The sequence below is a fragment of the Schistocerca piceifrons genome, chromosome 3 (assembly GCF_021461385.2).
Source record: "Schistocerca piceifrons isolate TAMUIC-IGC-003096 chromosome 3, iqSchPice1.1, whole genome shotgun sequence".
Classification (NCBI taxonomy): Eukaryota; Metazoa; Arthropoda; class Insecta; order Orthoptera; family Acrididae; genus Schistocerca; species Schistocerca piceifrons.
Window position 1 is genome coordinate 283,850,774 of NC_060140.1, and position 21,820 is coordinate 283,872,593.

The window sequence follows — 21,820 nt, forward strand, 5'->3', positions numbered from 1 at the left end:
GACAGTCCTGTCAAAATTACCCAACTGGATTTTTCCAGTTGATCTTGGCCTAAATAAAAGAGAATTTAAAAAAAGGGTTAGAGAGTCAGACTGTAAGAATGTGTAGTTAGAAATAACAAGGAGACGTGTCCAGGTGAAGAATCTACTTTTTTAAAACACTTATAGATTAGTGTTAGTTAGTGTAGTAGGTTATGGTCCCTGGTGTCGTACTATGCAGTCACATTTAACTGAATTGAGTGAAAATGATTATAACAGTCCTTACTATTCATATTAAAAAAATTGCGGTGTAACAGGATTCGTGCCCGTCAACTTCGGTACAGCAATCAAGCACCATAACCGCTACGCTACAAAGTGAATTGTGTATATAAGACTAATTTACAACTTTAGCCTCAATTTTATATGCCTGTTGGAGGACAAGAAATTCTTTTACACCATAAAAACAAAACGACTACAGTAATTCAGACAAACGGTAAGGCAGATTCAAAGCAATGTCGAACTGAAAAATTTGAACTGAAATTTACCTTTTTTTTGCCGGGAGTTTCTGGTGATTTTCCAGGGTTGTCTTTAGAAAATCTACGTACTCTTTTCACGGAACTGCCGCTCACCCCTGTATAAGTAGCTGTTCGTGTTATTGGCTGCGAAATAGGGTGGAGCAATTTTTTATTTTTGCTGTCTTCTTCGCAGCATTTAGCGACATTACTAATTATTTTTCTTTCTCGACTCCGTACTGTGCTACCCTTTGCTCTTCTCTGAGGAGTGGATGGAGTATTTGGCGTTGCCTGCGATGGGCCAGGAACCTCTTCATCACTCATAATGCAGTGTAAAATTTCACTAAGGAACATAGCGAAGCTCACCAGTCACTTTACAATGGCTACCACAATTCAGTATTACATCACTGAGGTTGGCAGCGGCTGTATGCTAAACACGATTGAACTGAAGTGGACCGAATTTTAACGACTCAGAGCTAGGGAGGCCTGGCTCTTCTTTTTGTGGACAAGCAGTATCCCTATCTGCTGGCCAGTTACGTTTTACACATTCGTAGTTATCCTGCGCATCCGAATCGCCGTATCCTTTTCCTATGTCCATTACCCCCCCACCAGTCTCTAAATATGGTTCAAGGTGTGATTTTTACAGGGACCTCATCCTTCAAACTGATGAGGAACTTCGGGACAATCTCGGACGGCGGGGTGTTCACTTTGTTAGGCATGTTCAGAAGGGTCCGAAGGACAATTGCATTGATACTGGTGCCTTTATCCTGGCCTTTGAAGGGGATACTCTCCCTGAGAAAGTAATGATTGTGGTTTATTGACCTGACCTGAAGCCATACCTCCCACCTCCTATGAGTTGTTTTAAGTGCTTGCGTTTTGGACACGTCTTCCCGCTGTTCGCAGGCCCCTCTCTGTGGTGACTGTGGACATCCACTCCATGAGGGGAGTTCCTGTATTCCCCCTCCTGTGTGTGTTAATTGTCATGGCAATCATTCTCCGTGCTCACCAGATTGCTCAGTATATAAGAAGGAAAAGAAGATACAGGAATACAAGTCCCTAGATCGTTTAACCTACACTGAGGCTCGTAAGAAGTATGCATGTCTTCACCCTGTGTCCATGCCATTTAGTTATGCTTTAGTTACATCTTCACCCCTTCCTCCCCCTTCCTTACCCCAGTCCCGAACCCCTCCCATCCCCCCCTCCTCCCCACCCCTGCAGCTCCCACACCCTCTCCTCCGGGTGCCGCTCCCCCTCCCCAGCTGGAGAAGTGTCCCACTTCTTCGGCGTCTGACGGTCAAGGGCGCCCCTCCCGGGATTCCCCTTCCCAGTACCTTCCAAGACAAAGGTCTGCTGCCATGTGATGACCGCGAGAATCACGGTCTGTGGGCCCCCACGTCGCCCGATCTCTTTCTATTCCCGATCTTGCTGCAGCTGCCTCCTTTATGCTGCACAGTCCTCCTCGATCTCAAACAGAAAAGAAGAAGAAAAATAAGCCACTGGTGTCACCAGAGGTCCCATCTCCAGCTTCGCAACCTGATTCTGACCTGTTGTTCATGGATGTCGCCCCCTCCTTATCGGTGACAGGTGGTGACCCAGCGGCATGACTGGCTTTAGCCTGTTAAACCCCCATTTGAATCATCGTTCTGTGGTTATCCAATGGAATTGTAATGGATATTACCGTCACCTTCCGGAGTTGAAATCCCTTATTTCTTCTTACTCTGCAGCTTGTGTGGTTCTACAGGAATCTCATTTTACTGATGATCACTCACCGACCTACTGTGGGTTCCATGTTTTCTATCGAAATCGGGTCGGCCCCCTGCAGGCCTCTGGTGGCATTTGTACATTGGTCCATACAGACATTGCTAACACTTGGATTCATCTTCAAATTACATTGGAAGCGGTTGCTGTTTAGGGTCCACCTGGACTCTGAGCTCACGGTTTGCAATCTTTATCTCCCTCCTGACAGGACTCTTACACCTACTGCCTTAACTGCCCTTCTTCAGCAACTTCCTCCTCCCTTCCTCCTCCTTGGGGGTTTTAATGCTCATCATCCCTTGTGGGGCAGTGCATTTCCATCTAGACGAGGTCTTCTCATAGACCAGTTTCTTGTAGACCGCGACTTGTGCCTTCTTAATGATGGCTCACCTACTCATTTTAGTGCCAGTCATGGTACCTTTTCTGCCATTGATCTTTCTCTTTCTTCTCCCTCCCTCCTCCCTTCATTTTACTGGTTGCGACATGACGACCTTTGTGATAGTGACCATTTCCCGTTGATTCTCTCGCTCCCTTCCCACTCCCCGATGGACAGGTTACCTCGTTGGTCTTTCCAACGTGCCGATTGGCCTCTCTATACTGCACAGGTTGTGTTTTCTCCCTCTTTGTCAGGTTGTATTGATGACATCCTACATGATGTGTCTGATGCGATTGTTCACGCTGCTAGCCTTGCTGTACCATGCTCATCTGGACCATTTCGCTGCCAGCAACTCCCGTGGTGGAGTACGGCCGTTGCCATTGCCATCCGTGATCGCCATCAAGCTTTGCAACACCTTAAGAGGCACCCATCTGTTGCCAACCTTATTAACTTCAAAAGCCTTCGCACTAAAGCCCATTGCTTAATCAAACAGAGCAAACAGATGTGTTGGGAATGCTTTGTTTCTTCCCTCAGTTCTATTGTCCCTATGTCACGAGTATGGGCTACACTTCGCTCTCTCCAAGGTTGCCATCGGCAGTCCACCCTCCCAGGCCTTCACCTCCCGCCTGTTGATTCTCACAGAACATCTTGCAACCCATTTTGCAACAGCATCAGCCTCCTATCCGGCTGCTTTCCTTCACCAGAAACAGCGGGCCGAAGCTTCCGCCTTATGTTTTACCCCTTGGTCAGTCAGAATCTTACAACAAACCTTTTACTGAATGGAAACTTCTTTACGCACTTTCTTCTTCTCATGATATGGCCCCTGGCCCAGACTCCATTCATAACCAACTGCTTCAACATCTCAGTACTCCAAAACGGCAACATCTCCTCGTGTTTAACCGTATTTGGCTCCAGGGTGACTTGCCTTCGCAGTGGAGGGGTAGCATCGTGGTTCTTGTGCTTAAGCCTGGTAAGAACCCCCTGTTTGTCGAAAGCTATCGGCCACTTAGTCTGACAAATGTTGTTTGCAAATTACTTACAGATGGTGGTTTCCAGCCAGTTCCTGTTCCGAGAAGGACGGTTTCTGATTGATCATTTACTTTGCTTGGAATCTGCAATTCGGTAGGCTTTTTCTCAGTGACGCCATTTGGTTGCAGTATTTTTCGACCTTCGCAAGGCCTATGACACGGCTTGGCACCATCACATCTTACTTCACTTCATCAGTGGGGTCTTCGGGGCCCACTCCTGATTTTTATCCGCCAGTTCTTGTTCCATCGGTCGTTCAGGGTTCGGGACGGTACTGTTCTTATTTCTCATGGACCCAGCAGAATGGCATCCCACAGGGTTCTGTATTGAGTGTACTTCTTTTCCTCATTGCTATCGATGGACTTGGGGCCTCTGTTGGTCCTTTGGTCACCGTATGTGGATGATTTCTGCATTTGGGTTAGTTCCTCTTCGATGGCTTCTGCAGAGTGGCAGCTCCAGGGAGCTATACGGCGTGCCTCTGTATGGACCCTCTCACACGGGTTTCAATTATCTGCTTTAAAATCGCGGGTGGTCCACTTCTGTCGCCATACTACAATCCACCCCAATCCGGAGCTCTATCTCGATGCACGACGATTACCTGTGCTCCCACATTTTCGTTTCCTGGGTCTTCTTTTGGACAACAAGCTCACTTGGCTGCCTCATCTCAGACTTCTGAAGGTAGGATTTTTCCGTAAACTCAATGTCCTTCGCTTCCTTGCCCACACCTCCTGGAGTGCGGACCACTCCATCCTTCTCTGCCTTTATCGGGCTTTAGTGCTGTCTCGCTTGGACTGTGGTTGTCAAGTTTATGGTTTGGCTGCTCCTTCCACACTGCACCTGCTGGATCTGGTTCACCATTGTGGTATCGGTTTGGCCAGTGGTACCTTCCCTACAAGCCCTGTTGATAGTCTCCTGGTTGAAGCTGGGATCCCTCCCTTTTTGTTCGGTGGTCCCAGCTTCTGGTTTCTTATGCAATCACTGTCCCTTCCTCTCCCACTCATCCTTCCTATTCTATCCTGTTCCCAGACCATGGACATCACCCACCCGATTTCCGCCCTCGGGCGGGTTTACCGGTTGGGCTCTACCTTGCGTCTCTTTCCCATGATTTGCAGCTTCCTTCTTTGTCCTGTCTTCCACACTCCCTTACCCCCCCCCCCCCCCCCCCTTTCCGCTTAGTTCCTTGGCCCCAAATTTGGGTGGATCTCCGCCGAGGTCCCAAAGATTCCATTCCCCCGATGGTGTTCCGTTGTTTCTTACACCGATGGCTCTAAATCTGCTGATCGTGTGGGATATGCCTTCACGTCCTCTGTTGGCACGGAAAATCGTCTCCTACATGTGGGGTGTTTATTGCGGAATTGATAGCAATTGCGCAGGCCCTTACCTTTATTAAACAGTCCCAACACAACCGTGTTTTGTTATGTACGGACTCAATGAGTGGTCTTCTGGCTATTGACCGGTATTTTTCCTGCCATCCCTTGGCCTCGGCCATCCATGACCATCTCGCTGATCTTCACCGTGCTGCTTGTTCCCTTGACTTCCTTTGGGTCCCTGGCCATGTGGGTATCCCAGGTAATAAGCTTCTTGCTGATCGTTTGGCTGGGGGAGCAGTCACTAACACCCCCCCCCCCCCCCCCCCCCTCCCCCGTTCTCTACAACCCCTCCTGCAGCGGATTTATGGCTTCACATCAAATCCCACTTTGCACAATCATGGGCCAACTCTTGGGAGGCTACTCCCCTGTCTAATGAACTTTGTGCGATTATGGTGACACCTGTCCCGTGGCGTTCTTCCTTCCGGCTCTCCCGAAAGGCTTCAACCATCCTGTGTCGTCTCCGCATCGGCCATACCAGGTTGACCCATGGTTTTCTTTTGTGTAATGAGCCACCCCCACTTTGTGGTTGTGAAGCCTTCCAGTCAGCAGCCCACATTTTGGTGGAATGCCCCCTTCTTTTGTTTCTGCATACTAAGTACCGACTTCCCCGCACTTTAACTTTGATGTTGGCTGACAATTCCCAGATGGTCAAACTGGTTCTCGGTTTCCTCCGTGAAAGTGGTTTTTATTCTCAGTTTTAAGGTTTTTAAACTCACTCTGGTGTTAAGGCAGATCGGTGAGAGTTGGGGTGTCTCCCACTGTAAGCTGTGTTAGGGGATTCCCGACTCCCGTCCCTTTTACTTTGTTTTTATCACTTTTTAGAATTGGTTAGTCTCCTTTTCCTCATACGCACCTCTACATTCTAGCGTTTGAACACTTTTAAATAGCAGGTGGTCTTGCTTCTACTGCTTCAGAGGTGGGATATTTCCTGCCTCTAGCATAGCCTTGGGGTTGCTCTCTTGCTGACTTCTATCATTTTGTTTTTACCATTGATGACACGACTGCACATTTATGTTTTTTAGCTTTTTCCCTTTTATTGTTGTGACTTTTCTGAGATGTCAAACTGTCTGAATGGACCACATTTGAAACAAGGGATTGATTACCTTGCTGTTTGGTCCCTTCAACCCCAATCAACCAACCAACCTACCTTTTCCCACCCATGGCAATTCACCTCCTGCATCGGTGGCCCAGGTCAGGGCTTCCACTTGCAGTTTGTGTCCGTTCCCTTCTTTCTGAACTGGAGTTCTTGCCTTTACCACCTATACACCTCCATGGTGTACACCTGGGCCGCGGCTTCGCCTGGACCTCTCACATGACCCTACAGACTCAGTTAACCCTGCGGCTCTCCGCTGCCACTTCCTCTCGATTCTTGAGATGTACTGTGGCCACGAAGTGGTTTACACTGACAACTTGATGGCTGATGCTCACATCGGCTTCATGTATGTCCATGGAGGACATACTGAATAGCATTCCTAGCCCTATGGCTACAGTATTTTCACTGCCGAGCTGGTGGCCATATCTCGTACTCTTGAGAACATATGTTCATGCCCTGGGGAGTTGTCTCTTCTGTGTACTGACTCCTTGAGCGGCCTACAAGCTATCGACAAGTGCTACCCTCGTCGTCCTGTGGTACCGACCATCCAAGAGTCCATCTGTACCCTGGAACGGTCCAGTTGTTCAGTGGTGTTTCTCTGGACCCCAGGTCACGTCAAAATCCCAAACAACGAACTTGCGAACAGGCTGGCCAAACAGGCTATGCGGAAATCGCTTATGGAGATTGGCTTCTCTGCAACTGACCTGCATTCAGTACTACGCCACAAGGTTTTGCGGCTTCGGGAGACGAAATGGCATAACCTCAGCACGCTCAACAAACTGCGTACCATTAAGGAGACCACGAATGTGTGGCAGTCCTCCATGCGGGTCTCTAGCAAGGACTCTGTGGTTCACTGCTGGCTCGCTGAGCTGTGCTCCTTAGGCTGCCCTGCAATGGACTCTTCAGTTACCAGACTCATTGCGATTAATTTTAGCTGACAACACCTCATCGGCTAATTTAGTTTTACGTTTTATACGTGATGGTGGATTTTATCATTCTATATAAGTTTTAGCGCATGTCCTTTGTCCCTTTGTGTTCTCCATTCTAATGCTTGTAGAGTGGATGTTTTAATGTGTCGCAGAGTGGCTGGCTTTTCCTTTTTATTCTCGTGCTTGGCCAGCCACGGTCATCTGCTCACTTGTTTTTACCCCTTCTACCTGTTTCTTGCTTCTCTCTGTGGTTTTCTTTTCCTGTTTTGTCCATAGTAGTGTATTTGTCCTTCTGTCATTCTTCTGGTTCTTCCTTTCTGTTATTTTGCTGTATATCTCCTTTCTTTTCTTCTTTCCGTTGTGTAATTATTTTACCGGGAACAAGGGATCAATGACCTCGCAGTTTGGTCTCCTCCCCCTCCTCCCTTTCAAGACCAACCAACCTATCCCTTTTTTACACCTGTAATGCAGTAGTCTGTTTCTTTAGAAGTTTCTCCACAGTGACTGTATTCTATGAAGGTTCCCTTCCATTATGAACTGTTCTACTGGGTACATATCTATCCAGTGGGTGGTCAGCTATTCATTCAACTTGAGCCAGAGTTCCTCTACATGCTCCCACCCTGTGCTGAAAGTTTCAAGTTCCTCTTTGAGATATTACATTACTGAATTTTTTGTATAGTTTACTGAACATATGTCTTTCTGCTTGTTCTAGTTGCCCTTTGTACTCTGGTAATCGTTGTTGCCACAACTGCATCAAGGTCACTGATACCAGTTTCAGTGTGGACTTCCATAAAGAAGTCAGGTCTGTTTGTTGCCATTGGATCCAGTACATTTCCATTGTGAGTGGGGTTCCTAACTACATGTTTTAGCAAGTTTTCAGAGAAGGCATTTAGTAAAGTTTCACAGGATGTCTTATCATTAGCACCACTAACAACTGTAATTTTCCCAGTTGATTATTGGGTGATTAAAGTCTCCACTGATGGTTATAGTGTGACTAGAGGACTGACATACGAGGGAACAGAGGTTTTCTCTAAAGTTTTTGTTTAGATCAGGAGATGTGTCTGGTGGGCAATAGAAGGATTAGATTACCATTTTATGCCCACCCCTGATAGTGAGTCTTGCTCAGACAGTCTCACATGTAGCTTCAATTTCTGTCTCAGTGGATTTGACTTTCTTGTCTATTGTGACAAATACACCACCTCCATTTCCCATTAGCTTATCCTTTCTCTATGCAACCAATTTCCCCAAAAATCTCATTGCTTTCTGTATCTAGTATTATGTGAGCTCCACTGCTTTTCATAAGTGCTTCAAACTCTGGCACTTTGTTGTGAATGCTTCAGCAGTTTACCATTAGGAATTTAATACTCTCACCTTTGTGAGGCACTTCTTTTAATCTTTCACTGATACTTCTGGGTTTCCTACAGCTATTGTTACCTGGATTTGATGGAGAGTCACCTAATCTAAAAATATCTTGTGTGCAACTATCTGAGTAGCAACCTCTTGACACGTAGTGCTCACATGACCTATTTAAGGGGACCCTCCAGTTTTCAACACTATGGCACAAGTCCAGGAAGTTGCAGCCTAGACTGTCACGGAACTTTTAAATACTCTGATTCAGTCTTTCCCCTTGACTCAGAATCTGGGGACAATGCTGCAAATTGTGAGCTTCGTTGGAACTCAATGTGCAAGGCTGGTCTTCTCAACCTTCTCTGCCAGTCGCTGGAAAGACCCAAGAATGACGTAGAAGCTCAGGCGACAGGCAGCGTTTGTTCCAACATGCGTCACAATCTGCAGTTGGTTGCACCATGCTCCCTCAATGGCTGCAGGAAAAGCCTCGTCAACATGTTGAATGAGGCCCCCAGGCATACAGACTAGTGCACCTAGTGTCCTTTCCTGTCCCTTGCTGCCATTTCTCTAAGGGTTAAGATCATTTGCCACATGTTTGAACTGCTAACAGTTAATAGACCCTATCTTTTTCTTTTGTTTGCCTTCTCTTACCACTGGACTAAAAAGGTTTCTCCAAAATGGATGAAGTGAGTCCCACTGGCTCAGTTTCAGTGAAAGACAGCACCTTGAACATATTGGTTAGAGGGTTTGGTGTAATACCATGAGTACTACCTGGTCCTTGTGCACACTGTATAGGATGCCTAGATCTGTGATTGAACCACCGCTCTTAGTCAACTGGATGAGTAATGACAGATCCCATACTTCCTGCAGAGGAGACAAGATCCATAGAAGATGATAGTACTTGAGGGACATTTGGTACTGGTGCTACAGGTGCCAGCATGATTCTCAGGAGCTCTTGGAACACCCCGATTCTCAGCAGCTGCCAATCATTTGACAGTAGTTGGGGTAATTTCCAGCTTCTTATGAATGTCAATCCACTCATCTCGTGTTAAAGAATGGCATTCAAAGTGTATCTGCATTTTGGATGGTTTGGTATTACAGGATAGTGAATAAATAACTTCAAACTTAGCCAGGTGATTATCTTTTATGTCTGCTGAACTAAAAAAAGGAATTATTAAGGCAACAGAAAAACCTGAAGTAAAAGTTGCTGATTCCCTGAAACTTTTTGAGGTGAACTGTAGTAGTTAGCAAACTTGGGAATAGAGTTAATTTATGATAAATTTAGATAATATATACTTCTCTTTAAGGGAAAAATAGATGTAACACAATATGTTAGAATATCTGCTAGAGTAACTAAATCACAAATGAACATTTACTGTGAGATTATGCACAGGACAATGGTAACTTCCAAAAATTATGAAAAATGCACATTTATTTGCACTGATCTAAAATGAAATTTGGAGTGATAGTCTTTGCCAGTAACTGTGAATCAAAAATGCTGCCTTGCTGCAATATGAGTTATCCAAGAGCATTTGTACTGGTAACTTACAAAAATATAGTATTGTAAGCCTCAGAAATTTTCAAAAGTGACGTATCTCTCACGTAATCATACAATGAAACTAGAGGAAGATGGTTTTCAACAAAGACAGGTATACTGTTCTCAAAAATTTTAAAAGGGCACAAATAAGTGTAAGCCTACAATTGCCGATAACAGTATGAGTTTATCGCGGCACTCGCGAATGTTTGTGATTTCACAGTATGTCACAATACAAACAAGTTCTGATAGTGAAAGATTATGCAGAAGCAATGTGAACAGTAAAATATGTGAATCTAGAACTTCAGATTGGCACATAAATCTTGCAAACACGGTCTTGCAAAAAGGAAAATTCCAAAGTCTGCTTTTACATTTAAGGAAATGTGCGAATTGCACCGACTTTTTACTTAGCTGTTTCCATGCCCACTTCTACACTGGCCTGCTGAAGAACAACACTGCAGCATGAATTTATCTGTCAAAATCTAGAAAATTGTGCAGCACCAACAAAGCATGTCTTCTGCGTGTTGCAGCTAACAATGCTTCTGGTGTTGCTGGTACCCTGTCACGCATAGTGCCTCTGGGCTCCCCTTGCTCTCACTGCTCCCCACCTGTGCTTTACCCTTCCTGTCATCCCTGACATTACTTATACCTATTTGTTTACCCGTTTTCCTTTGCCTTTGCCATTGACTGGACTGTGCTGTTGGCGTTGTTCTTCCCTTAGTTTCTGCCACCTTGGATCCTGGGACCAATGCCATCGCTGTTTGGCACTTCCCCACCCAACCAATTGAGTACTGCTAGTGTGTTTTGGATTGCCACCAGGTTGAATTAAAGGAAGACCGTGAAGCAGTTCAGAGGTGGGCTGCTAGATTTGTTAGCAGTAGGTTCAGTGAACACTCTGATGTTAGAAATGCTTCAGGAACTCGGACAGGCATCTCTGGAGGGAAGACGACTTCTTTTTGAGGAACACCAGTGAGAAAATTTAGTGAATCAGCCTTCGAAGCTGACTACAGGGTGATTCTAGTGGTTCCAACCTATATTTTGTGTAACATCCATAAAGGTAAGAGAAATTAGGGCTTACACAGAGGCATATAGATAGTCTTCGTTTCCTTGCTCTATCTGTGAGTGGAACATAAAAGGAAAGTCTAGTAATGGTACAAGTTACCCTCATGTTGACAGAATTGCTAAGAAATGGCCGACACCTCATTGCCACTGTCAGTGGATCCATTGGTCTTCAGTCTCATCATTTAAGCACACGATAGCCATCAGCATGTCTTGAGTTCCCCGTAAACACCACCACCCAGCCAAATTCGATAGAATTTCATTGCCTGTCCTACGGTTACCTGATACTTCCATCAGTTTAAATGCAATCAAATCCTACAATAGACCTCTCTCGTCTTGGTGACTTCCGTTATCCTCTCTGTAGCTGTTTGTTCTTCCTTCAACATATTTTGTTTCTGACGCAGACTTCTCTGCCGATGATTTTCTTTGTGTCTAAAATAATCCTCCTGACTCCGCCATTTTGCTTAGTGTTTCTTTTCTGTGATCATTGGTTTTAATTTAAATAAGTAAATAAATATTTTCAATATTTGACATGGAAACATTTCTGATAGCTAAAGGAAATAGTAAATCTAAATCTCGATTAACTCTGGCCTTTATCATGTTCCTAGAAATGCATTTTTGTCCCACTGTCATTTTGTTTGTTCCTTTACAGTGCTATTGCTACTTGATTAAGGCACTGGATTTAATGTTGACTCTGTGCCAATGGTTTGGTTTGTTGCTGCTGCTGCTTCTGCTGCTGCTACTACTACTGCGAGAAAACCTCTTCAGATTCTTTGTAGAAAAACTGCAGTTTCCTGCAGCCTTGACATATATCATGTTTGCTTATAGCTGCAGGTAACGAGTGATGAAGTCTTATTTTAATTTTTGGATCCACAAACTTGTAAATGTTCTGCACTTTCAAGAAGTTTTGTGGTTTGTACAGGATGAATGTTTTCCAGTGACTTGAATTGCAAAAATTATTTCTTGTAAGGTAACTTGTAACTGCAGCCCCAGTTGACAACATAGTTCTATTTTATGTTAACCAATAATGCGTCAGTTGTTTTAGTAGGACTTTCCTCACATCTTGCAACTCTTAATTGCAAATTCTGTAAATACTGCTTAACTCTACTATTAATTCTGAAATCTGCCCCTTTTATCACTGTCCTTTCTTGGTGTTTTTGACAAATGTGCACAGGAATGGACCTGTTTCATGGTCTCGTGGTTATTTTCTGTTCCGAGGTTTCTCCATCAAGGTATTCTAATTCTGCAGCTTGCTTTCCTATCAGTTCATTTCCAAATGCACAGCATTGTATGTTAATCATTGTTGAAATAATATCTGAATCATTCAGCCACAAATCTGCTTCAGGAACATCTGTGTGTTGTACGAAGAAGCTGTGTTAAGCACTGTATAGTGATGTGATGCCACCATTTATTCGTGTTATTCAGACTGTAAATAAATTCTGTTTGAACAGTACTCACATATAGTGTGTTGTTCAGAATTGTTTTGTTGTACCATTTCCACTGAGTGAGAATTTAGCAACACTTTTACACACTTTAGAGATATGACTGTAGGACCAGTCACAATCCATTACTAGATGCTCAGCTACTTCAGTAACAATGAGAAATAAATTATATGAATGACATTCAACAAAATATGGGTAGAAGGAATTTTTACTACATAGTGGAAGAAAGCAAAATTAACAAATACGAAAACAGGGAAATAAATGCTCATAGTAAGGACTTTCGTGACTGTCCTGCTGGCAACTCTCTAAACTGCCAGGGCAGGTGGCAAATAAGGCTTTCATGCTGGCTTGAATGTAGATATTTGTTGAGCATATAAGGTTGAACGCCATGTTCCACGCCAAAAAAAATTTTAGGACCTGAAGATCACAGCAAAGTCTGTTGAAACCAGTTGTCTTAAAGCAATCTAGGTTGTTAAATGTTTTTTAACAAGTAAAACAGATCACTGTTTCGCTCTTCTCAAAATAAGACAGTACTTCAGTTTGGATTCAGACAGTGCTGATCGATTGTTTATAATCGTAGACAACTGTAATCTACCATGAGATGCCTTCATGCAGTGTCAATGTCTTATCGTAGATTTTCTTTACTTATGAAAGTCGTATGACACCACACGGAGAGATCAAAATCTGAGGCATGAATAGGACATCATGAGCAATGTGGCCATCTTTGTACAAAACTTCTTATCTTCTAAATTCTCTTGCATGAGAGTAGGATCAACCCTTAGCAACCTAGGTGGACAAGAAAAGAATTTTGCATTGCGATAAACAGAATTGTGGCCACAACAGGGCCTAATGTATCGTCAATGCTGTATCAGGGTGGCAATTCTTCTGGAAGAACTGAAATTCTCCGTAAATTACATTTTACCTGGAAAAGATGAAAATTCCTGGGAATTTCAGAAATTTCACATCTCAGGGAATTCTGTGCTTTTACCATAGCATTAAATGTTATTGAGTTTTATAAATAAAAAAAATTAAAATATTTAATATTTCCAAGGGTCCTAATTATATGGATATTATTTCATACAAATTATTGATGTTTAAACTGCCGCTTGTGGCTAGTGTGTCAGCTGAGAAGAAACAAAAAACCATTATTGTGGTATGCAAACTCCCCCCCCCCCCCCTCCTGCACCACACACACACACACACACACACACACACACACACACACACACACACCTACCTACCTACCTACCTACCTGCTATGCGCACCAGCAATTCACTAAGAGCTTTGACCATTCCCATTTCCTGGGCTTATTCCTCAATAGTAAGCTAATTTGCTTGCCACATGTCAAGCAACTAAAGGCTCAACTCACTGTCTTATTTTCAGTAAACCTCCAGGAAGTAGATTGTTAACTTGGAAATACCTTCCAAGGAGTAGTTAAAATTGTCCTTATAAAATTCTGTATGTCACTAATCTCAACCTGATTAGTTTGCAGGACTGATAACAGATGGATCCATTTCCTCATCTATCCTTGGATTATTACACCCTGTACACAAAGTGAGGCAGCATAGTAGATAGCACACTGGACTCCCATTTGGGAGACAATGGTTAAAAGCCACATTGGACCATCCAGATTTAGATTTTCTGTGATTTCTCTAAATTGTGCCAGGCAAGCTCCAGGGTGGTTTCTTTGAAAGGTTGTGCCAAATTTCTTTGCCCATCCTTAAATGCCTGAGCTTGTGCTCAGTTTGTAATGACCGTCTTGTTGACAGGGTGTTACACCCTAATCCATCTTTCCTTTCTTCCTTCCTTCCTTCCTTCAACCCTGTGATGGGAGCTCTCCATATGACTCAGTAGCAGCTTCATGGTGTAGGCAAGTATTCCTCCAATGAAATTACAATGTTAACAGCTTGTAATTAACTGCAGAATTAAAATATATAGAATGGCTTCTGTCCAGTCTTCTTCCATAACCATAACACTTATTAGTTGTATAGCCAAAAGAGAGAGAGAGAGAGAGAGAGAGAGAGAGAGAGAGAGAGAGAGAGAGAGAGGGGCTGGAAGAATAAGGTACGTTTTAGAAATGTTCTCTTGTACTCTCATTCCAGCAGTGTACACCACTTATCCTGCCACGCAGTTGGACCCCAAGCGTGGCGTGTAAGTTGACATAACTCAAGGAATTTGCTGCTATCAGTTCTACTCCGTCATTCAAGAATATGTATACACTTACACAGATCACTCCAAACCCTGAGGGAAAGTTGCGTGTACATATGTCCACAAGGTCTTCAGACACTGCCGCGCGAGATTAGCCGAGCGGTCTGAGGCGCTGCAGTCATGGACTGTGCGGCTGGTCCCGGCGGAGGTTTGAGTCCTCCTTCGGGCATGGGTGTGTGTGTTTGTCCTTAGGATAATTTAGGTTAAGTAGTGTGTATGCTTAGGGACCTTAGCAGTTAAGTCCCATACGATTTCACACACATTTTGAACATTTTTTTCTTCACACAGCAGTCTGTAGCAAGTGAATGAAGCATTTATATGGCAGAATTGCCACTATCTGTATCAAAACTCACTTCAGCTGAGAAACTCTTGTATATGACAACTTTTATCAGATCTTCCCTAACAATAACAGGATGCTTTTGGAACAGCCCATCGTGTATGACATTCCAAATGCTCTTATAAAACCTACACAGACCAATAGCCAACATTGTCTTCCTCTGGCTATTGAAACAAGTCAGTATTTTAGAAAATGGCTATGTGGAAGAGCTAGCTAAAGCAGCCTTTGGGAAGAACCAGTTGGTGTCCCCAACCCTTGAAGCTGATTTCTGGATGTGGTTTTCATCACTTTTTCATCGTACTTCAAAAACTATATTTGAAATACCAACACAAAGTGAGAAAAATGTTTTTAGGATTTGTGCAAATACTTGATGTGTGCAAATTTTAAAGCTTTAATTTCTTGAGACAATTATTTGTGCAAATTTTAAAACTTTAGTTTCTTGAGACAAAATTATTTCATTATTTTCGTAAGAGCTTGTAGACACTTGTATTTTCATATTGTGCACATCTGAAAACAGTCTGATGAACAAAACAGAAAAATCTTTTACCTTCATACTATAACTTCTCTGAAATTATTTGCCATATTCTTAAGAGGCATAAACCATTGAGTTTCATCATTGCAGAGTAATGAGCCTAGCATGAGAAATTTTTGGAGTTCCTCTTGAGAAAACAAAAACAGGAAATTACTTGTGGTTTAATGAGGACTTCATCTAGGTGAAAATAGAATGGTAATACCATAAATTGTCTTATATAATTGAGGCTGACAATATGGGTGATTCTTCCAGTACAATATGAGAAGTAATAGTCACAGTATAGTTCTGAAAATAATGATGTCATATATTTAACACAATTGATGGATACACCATAGTTTTTTGTCTGTAAGTTGTGATGTGTCATGTACAGTATTTGGTGTATACTGCCATTAAAATGTAATTATTTGTGGAGTAGTATCTTTCCAGTTGTATTAATATTTTATTGTAGATCCTTAGATGAGAACAAAGATGTTATGTAAGTTGTTGATGACTCAAATAAGAATTCTTATGTAAAAACTGAGAGCCTACAATGATTTTGTTGTTATTGAAATGAAGTTTTTTTATTTAGAGGTTGAATAAAAAATTCTCTTATGTGTTGTTCAGAAAAGTTAAAGGGATAAGTATTTTGTACTGTTCTATGAAAAAATGTAATTAAGCCACTTTTTACAAAGACTACTGATTAGTTTTTAATTTATCAGACGATGGCAGCAGCTGCAGCAGTGGGGAAGACTCCTGTCTCGGTGCTGCAGGAGCTGCTAAGTCGCCGTGGGACAACTCCGAAGTACGAACTTGTCCAAATAGAGGGAGCAATTCATGAGCCTACATTCCGTTACCGTGTCACAGTTGGAGATGTTGTTGGTATGTTTACATTAATAATTAAAAAAAAAAAAAGATTTGCTGTACTTACACCAATGATCCATTGTATCACATTGTATTATCAGTGACAGTCTAATGAGTAAGCTTCATTAGGTACACACTTACGGTATCAATGATTTTTTAGGTTGATATGTATTATTAGTTACAGTGATTATAAGCAGATATAATCCAGAGTTTCACTAACCGTTAGGTAGAAAATTTTACAGATTTTAGAAGATTCTAGACAGTATTTTGAGATGAGGAAATAATGCTTGGAAAAGAATACTTAATTTTTTTATGGGCATAAACAACTTGACGTCCTAAAATGCAATTGTTCAAAGTGATGGCCATCTGTCTCAATGTATGCATTATAATGCAATTGATTGTCAGATTGTAATTGGTGTTCTACTGTTTATACTGTTGCTCTGTCAGTGCTCTAGACACTGTATTTTTGAAAGTTTGCATTTTCTGTGCAAGTTCACATGTGCTCATTGTTAAATGTTGCCTAATGTGATCCATTACCATCCCGTCAAGTTCTGCTGTGTGAATAATTCTGTCAGAGGCTTGGCAAGCCCTTCAACTTGAATTATAACTACGCAGTTTCTTGTACATTTCTGTAGATGTTGATACTTTTTTTCCAGTTCTGATGATGATGATGATGATAACATAAACACCCAGTCCCTGGGACCCTGTGATCCAGAGGCAGCAACACTAACCACAAGACCATGAGCTGCGGACAGTCCAATGATGCCTATTACAAAATGTTTTTGTGTGCGTTCATTAGACGTCGTGGGCACTACTTGTCCAGCATACATTAAATGCATATCTAAAAGCTTCTGCAATGAGGAAACTAATAAATTATGAGACAGACTTGGTGGGCAGTACTTTTCAGGAGGCAAAATATTTATTCTTGCCAAGAGAGATACACAACAGTGACAACACTATTATTAAAGTGTCAGGATTAGCGAGGAAGGGAAAGCAGTGGGCACCCTTTGAGGTGAAAATTCAAACATATTTTAAGTGCATGGTTGTTTAATGCTGTACAAAGGAAAGGCAGGCCTAGAGAAGCCACCAAAATTAAATGGGCTGCTGGCCAAGAGAGCGGGAGAGGAGAGCGTCTGGTCGGGTCGGAAGCTGCCAGCAGAAGAGAGCGGACAGCGTGTCCACTCCCGGCGGCTGGCTGCGGTTCTATCCCCACGTGACCACCTTCAACCCTCCCTATTGGATAGCCAAGTTGTGGACGCGCAGTTCGGTAGCATTACCTTGTCAGCAACACATGTGTTTAGCTGCTGATGGTTCAACACGTGAGTTTCAAAGAGGTTTTGCCCAGTTTTGTGCAGTGTGACTTATATGCTGCAACTAGCTGTCAGTCAGAAGACACTGGCGAACATCAAGTGAAAAATAAAAATCAAATTTTATACTATTAAATCCATTCAATAACGGCCCCCACTGTACACCCTCCTCTCCTCCCGCAGGAGTGTGGCATGGGGGGGAGGGGGGGGGGCTCCTGCGAAGGATGGCCTTACATAATTTTAACAATACATTTTTGATTATTTTGTTTTAAATTTGCATTGAAAGAATGACAATAATTTGGCAATAGAATCTTGCGTGACAAAATTTGGGACAACGGCGGATGGTGCAGCGGTGGTGTGAGGAGCGGCAATCAGCTATTGGCGCTGGTAGTGATGCAGGTTGCTGACCACGGTGGGCAGCGGTGTGCTGTGGTGCACTGCAACTTGCGCCGAAGTGTGTAAGTGGGGGGTTCCGGAAGGAGTGATGCATAGATCACATGGGGGGAAGGGGGTTAAAATTTTTGCATCACTTCACACGCACATGGTGGGGCATTGTATCACTTAAGTCTAAAGGAGGACCGTGCCTCTTCTTTTGGAGGTATTTTAATTATTTACTATGTCTTCTCTCTCCACATGCCACTCGGACCATAACTATTTTTTCTTGGACTAGCTCCAGAGCTGTGAATGTGAGTGATTCGGGAGGGATGGCCAATTGTCAGGTGATGGTAGTACCATTGGTTGCTCTGATAAATACCACAGGAGAGGGGGGGGGAGTCTCATGTTACGGGCGTAAGGCAAGTGTGCAAACACCTCCTTAGTGGGGGGTAGTGATATCACAGTGAGAGCTATTAAATAGTAAACCGCTACCAGTGAGTAGCACACGGTAGGTCTGGGTGGCTCGAAACTATTCGTAACATACGATAGTGGCTGTTACTGGGTGGGGTTTGGTGTATAAAATACTGTTGCCTAGCCATGAACTGTGGTTCAATTACTGGTACAACCAGATGGCTGCAGAAATGGGTTGCTTGCTCAGTGAGAAACAGCGCAACAATTTATCTTGTTAGCTCCAGGTGGTAGTTATGTTACGAAAGGAAAGTATTACAGTGAATGAAAAAGTAGTAAGTAATTACCTGAGGTAGTACTGGTGGGTGAAAAGTCAATGGGTAACTTAAGTGTCACTATGTCACTGGGCAATCTAAACTGGCAAGTCCAAAGAACGACAGGGGTAGAAGTTAGTAGCAATGGGGTAGTGGGGGAAGGAGGGGAGTATGGTCATTCTGAAGAAAGGCTTACTCATCATCTTGATCAGCATGAGTGCAAAAATGTGGGGTAGCATTAATCAATGCCTGCAGTTGATCGTAGGTGGAGTTCGTGGTATTTAGTAGTTTCGCAAGTGATTTGCTGAATCGGAAGCTTTAATAATGGGTGTTGTGGCTTAGGAGGAAAAGGGATTTGACCAATGAGAAAATTACGTTGCAGTTGACGCAGGGTTTTTTCTGGGTATATTCGTGGACAGCCATCTGCGATCGCAACGACAGGGTAGCTCAACGTATTGGCCATCTATGCTGAGCGGCCCACTCGTGGCGAACTGGAAGGGCACTCATGTTACAGAATAAGGAATTGGGTATAATTGGGAACAAGTTCAGAGAACAGGTTTCAGAATAAGATTGATTTATCAGTGATATATCCACTAGTAGCAGGGTTGTTTCTTCCCTCTCCCCCTGGGGGGAGGCAATATGTCAGAGTAGCATTGGCTACCAACCAGGGAACAAATGAAGGCGAGCCTCAATGTGGAGTGTTAATGAAGTATAGATGAAAGAGATAGCTAGGTGAACAGTTTATGAAAGCAAAAACTGAAAGAATAAACCGATCAGGGCACTCTGCAGGTGCTAACCGCATCGTGTAAGGCAAACGGGCCTGGAGGAGGGAGGTACAAAGTGATGGTTGAGCTTGGAACGAACAGACGAGCGACTCGGAGCAAGGGTAGCAACCCAGTGCAGTGCATGGGCGAGGGAGGAACTGTGCTCTGTCTCCATAGGGGTGATTGTCTCGGGGCGGGGGGGTTAACTACTACAAAATTCCCAAAATCTATGAAATAACAGGGTGAGCTACGAAAAGGAAGGAGGCTGTGAACTACTGCGAAACTACTGCGGCATTGTACAATGAAAACTTTCATTCATTTGGGTGGAAGTCTTTTGCTCACTATATTTCCAACAAAATAACGCGTTACTGCACTTGGTGATGACGTCACATTAGTGCTAATCATCAACAATCTAGTGCTTATTACAGTGGCTGCTTCAATCTTATCACGTCGTGGGTGTATTTGTTTGAATAAACAAACGGATGTCTCTCACTTCCTAAACATATGGCGAGGCATTGTATCCCAATGTTAGCAGTGCTGATTTCCGTGCTTGCTCGTAACATCTTCACTTCATCACTAAATTACAACATAAAAAGTAGGGTGAACAATAATGAAACTTGTGATCGTCTGAGTGAACTCTTAAATATGAAAAATGCACATAGGGTGTGAACTGCAATTCTACACTTACTTGGGTGAAACTTAATTACTTTTATTCTATCACAAAATCTGTTTCGCTTACCGCTCTTCAGGGAGAGGGTAACTCGGATGCTTCACTTTCTTCTCAACGTATCAGTCTGGCTCTGGGCATGAACATGGTGCATAATGGGATTCTGGAATCGCTAACTCACCAAATTGTTTATCACGACTGCAGGGGACTTGCTTAATGGGAGTGTTGCTATAGTGCAACATATCTAGAATCCAGGGCTGTGGTGGGCCTTTACGTACTGGGGTATTAAAAAAAGTGCATATTGTACAAAACAAATGGCATAAATTTAAAAAAAATACATGCATGATATAACATAAAGGGTATAACAAGGGCAAAGCTGCACAGCAAAATGCTTGTGAAATGCTTAAACATAACACAAAATCATAAGGGGAGAAAAATACTAGTTATTGGGTAACAATTACCCAGCGACGCATAGTGGGTCAGACATTGCTCAAAACCTCTAATCATACAAAATGCACATAATACTGAGCCTTCTGGTATATCTCTGGGTGGGTAAGAAGAGATTAGGCACCGTTTACTGGTGGGGTGTACTAGTTTTAGTGTTCTGGTGGTGTATCATGTTGTTGTGACGAGATGGACTTACCTGTAATTATTTTTTTCTTATCTGCTGTGGCCACGGCTCGAAGCCTGGTTCTCTTGAGTCATGTGCTCTGTCCCAATACCTGCAAAGCTATCGAGAGTATAAAGGGGTCAATTCGATAGTCGATATTCATAAATCTTACGTCCGGAGTGTGGGGTATAGTGAATAGGTACGTAATATTTAATTCGTGGTATTACTTCTTAAATTTGTCTGCTTGGGAGTTCTCTTATTGGTGAAGATGCACGTATGTTAACAGTTTTTGGGGTACTGCCAAAACTGGATGGTGAAACAGTTTATCAAACTCGGTACATGGTGAAGCAGGTAGCATTATGAAACTGGCGAGAGACACAGGCAGATGTGCTGTGATGGAGGCAGGTTAGCGCTGAGATAGTGGGACAGCAGCACAATGTGTGTAGCACTGGGATAGCAGCGGGGCAGCACATGCAGCGTGCCTCACATGTCCGGGGTGAGTGACTCCTTGGGCTGTTTGAATCAACCATGCAAAAAATGCAGTTCATTGAAATTAATAATATTAGAGTGGGATTAGTGACTGTTGCAGTAGTATTCTAATTCCTTTCTCGAACGAATTGATAGATATGGGTTTGTTGGGTAAAATTACTATAGCTCATGTATAAAGAAATTTTAATTTTTTTACTCTCATGGTGGCAGAAGTGAATAGGCTGTGAAAGGAATGTAATGGTGAAACATTTAAGAATTTGCAAAAGGAGCAGGTAGTTGGTTCTTAAGATGCGTTTGCGTTAGACTAAACGGAAGGTAGTGTGGTGGTACTATACTTCGGAGGAGTCTCAGAAATGCAGAGCACCACCAAACTAAATGGCTGTGCATGCGAAGACATCCCATAATGGTGCGCTTCATTATTGCAATGTTTTTCCGCTTTGCGTTCGATCACCTCTAGGTCACTTGCATTGAAACTCCCTTCGGAGTTACAGTCTGGTCAGTGGGCATCTTAAGGGTTTAGGTGTGCAAATAAATTTACGGGTGAGGTTT

General features: G+C 43.2%; 1 protein-coding gene across 2 annotated transcripts in view; it reads left to right on the top strand.

The window, feature by feature from the left end:
• Positions 1 to 21,820, top strand: part of LOC124787829 (RISC-loading complex subunit tarbp2) — a 163,687-nt gene that overhangs the window by 26,724 nt on the left and 115,143 nt on the right. For both annotated transcript variants that reach the window (XM_047254764.1, XM_047254765.1), the window contains exon 2: positions 16,196 to 16,355. In XM_047254764.1, the coding sequence (XP_047110720.1) occupies positions 16,199 to 16,355 (157 nt within the window). In that variant the 5' untranslated portion in view covers positions 16,196 to 16,198. The remainder of the gene's footprint in view (positions 1 to 16,195; positions 16,356 to 21,820) is intronic.